The 1,853-nt window shown below is 45.8% G+C and overlaps 1 protein-coding gene across 1 annotated transcript; it reads right to left on the reverse strand.

The window, feature by feature from the left end:
- Positions 1-232: 232 nt before the first annotated feature.
- Positions 233-1,124, reverse strand: LOC146171608 (uncharacterized). Its single transcript, XM_084586429.1, has 3 exons — positions 1,095-1,124; positions 715-1,022; positions 233-599 (listed from the first exon to the last, which is right to left on the reverse strand). Exons 2-3 carry the CDS (start codon positions 999-1,001, stop codon positions 233-235), a joined length of 654 nt encoding a protein of 217 aa, XP_084442555.1. The 5' UTR covers positions 1,002-1,022; positions 1,095-1,124.
- Between the last annotated feature and the right edge of the window lie 729 nt (positions 1,125-1,853).

Genomic DNA, 1,853 nt, shown 5'->3' on the forward strand with positions numbered 1-1,853 from the left:
CGGTGCGGAATGCAATTGCGGCACACAAGCCAATGGACCCGCACAGTCACTTTCTTCTGTCGCTGAGGCCGCAAATGGATGCAACTCCTACACATATGCTCATGCATATGTGTAATGGGCAGTATTCAACTGGCCTGGCTGGGCGTGGCCCTTGTGATGAATAAAACTTTGTTTCTCTAGTCGTACTTCAGCACCACATGTGCAAACACATCAACATGTTAGTGAATGCACTTCAGTGCCGCAGCCCAGCCGATGCCCGTTGCCATGGCACAGCTCCCTGGCTGCTCATGAAGTAGTCCTTAAAGAGCTCTCTTGTGGCAGCTGCAGAGCGGCTGTAGTTATGGCCCACTGGCGGCTCGAGGTCAAGCATGGCTGTTGCCTCTTCATCATCTCGCCACTGACCTTGTGTCACGTTGCCGTAGCAGTCCTCCATGTCTGCATAATTTGGTGGCATGTAGGCTTCGTCTTCTTTAAAGAAATTGTGCAGCACACAAGCAGCCATTACAACGTAGTCTGCGTTCTCTGGTAGCAAATTTATGGCTCTTCGAAAAATTCGGAATCTTGATGTCATGACTCCAAATGCATTTTCGACACACCTCCTGAAAAGAAATTTATAACATGCATAGCATCAGTCATCTGAAGAGGCACATTAAATATGCTAGCATCTTGTTTCACCAACCAGTGGTGCAGAAAATACTCTACTATTCAACAAACCTTGCACGGCTGAGTCTGTAGTTAAATATGCGTTTCGCTTCATCCAGGCCTCTCCCCGGGTAAGGACGAAGAAAGTCTGTCCGAAGCTGAAACGCCTCATCTCCAACAAGCACATGTAGTGCCACTGTTGACGTTCCTGGCAACAGCTTTGGTGGCGGCAGACCAAGAAGGCCACGGGTCAAGAGTTTTCCGAGCCTTGAGGCCCCAAGCCTTCCTCCATCACTCTGCCTTCCGTAGGCGCCAACCTCTACTAGTGTAAACTTTAGGTTGCTGTCGGCGACAGCCATCAAAACTATAGAGTATGTACCCTGTAAAGACCAACAGTTCATATATGCAAAACAATATTGTGGAAAAAAAGGATTGTTTAACGTGCGCATTACCTTAGAGTTGAAGTACAGGCTGCCTGAATTTGGCGGGGCCTGAATCTGAACATGTTTTCCATCCATGGCACCGAGACAGTGGGGGAAGGTCCACTTCTCAAAAGACCCTTCGGCCACCTCCTGCCAGTCAGTGGTCGTTGGCACCTGTAGAGGCATTAAAGCAGATGCATGAGAGTATTTTCAGAGTAGAGTAGCAGTGCAAACCGAAGACGGGCACGCAGAGAGAACTCGTCCTGCAATTTCTGAAAATCCCCCTTTAAACGAAACATTTGTTTGTAAATAATTCACTCACTCAACCTCGTTTTAGGTTTACCTACTTTTTTCAGGTACAAACTGTAGAGATTACCAACATTGTGAAGTACATTTAGTGTTTCATGGCACTGATCAAGCATTACTTCCTTTTCGAGAGATGGAGGATGCACAAACACTGTGCTAAATTTATTAAACCATTCATTTTAGGGAGGGTATGACACACACAATAACAATTCTGGTAGCCGAAATCCCAGCATGCACATCATGTGGATGGAAACACTGTACAAGTTTGCAAATAGTTTTGTTGTATATGCAGTGCTTTTTATAACTTCTAGTTGCATTACTTTGGACCTTTCTGACATATACTTCTTCCCTTTCTCCTTCCTTTTCTTTGTCTCGTCTACAGACCAACAGAGTGCATACAGATCGGACACTACCTGAGTGGCAGGACACTCGTTGCTGAACTATTTGAAAAACTCTTCGAATCAAGTGATTTTTAAAAGGAAT

Source organism: Amblyomma maculatum, unplaced genomic scaffold (genome assembly GCF_055883805.1).
Source record: "Amblyomma maculatum isolate TAMU_Amacu unplaced genomic scaffold, ASM5588380v1 scaffold_19, whole genome shotgun sequence".
In the NCBI taxonomy this organism is placed as follows: Eukaryota; Metazoa; Arthropoda; class Arachnida; order Ixodida; family Ixodidae; genus Amblyomma; species Amblyomma maculatum.

Coding starts and splice junctions, on each gene's coding strand:
- LOC146171608 (XM_084586429.1), bottom strand. CDS start 1,001: ATGGCTGTCGCCGACAGCAACCTAAAGTTTACACTAGTAGAGGTTGGC. Junction 600..714: donor TACAGACTCAGCCGTGCAAG/GTTTGTTGAATA, acceptor ATTTCTTTTCAG/GAGGTGTGTCGAAAATGCAT.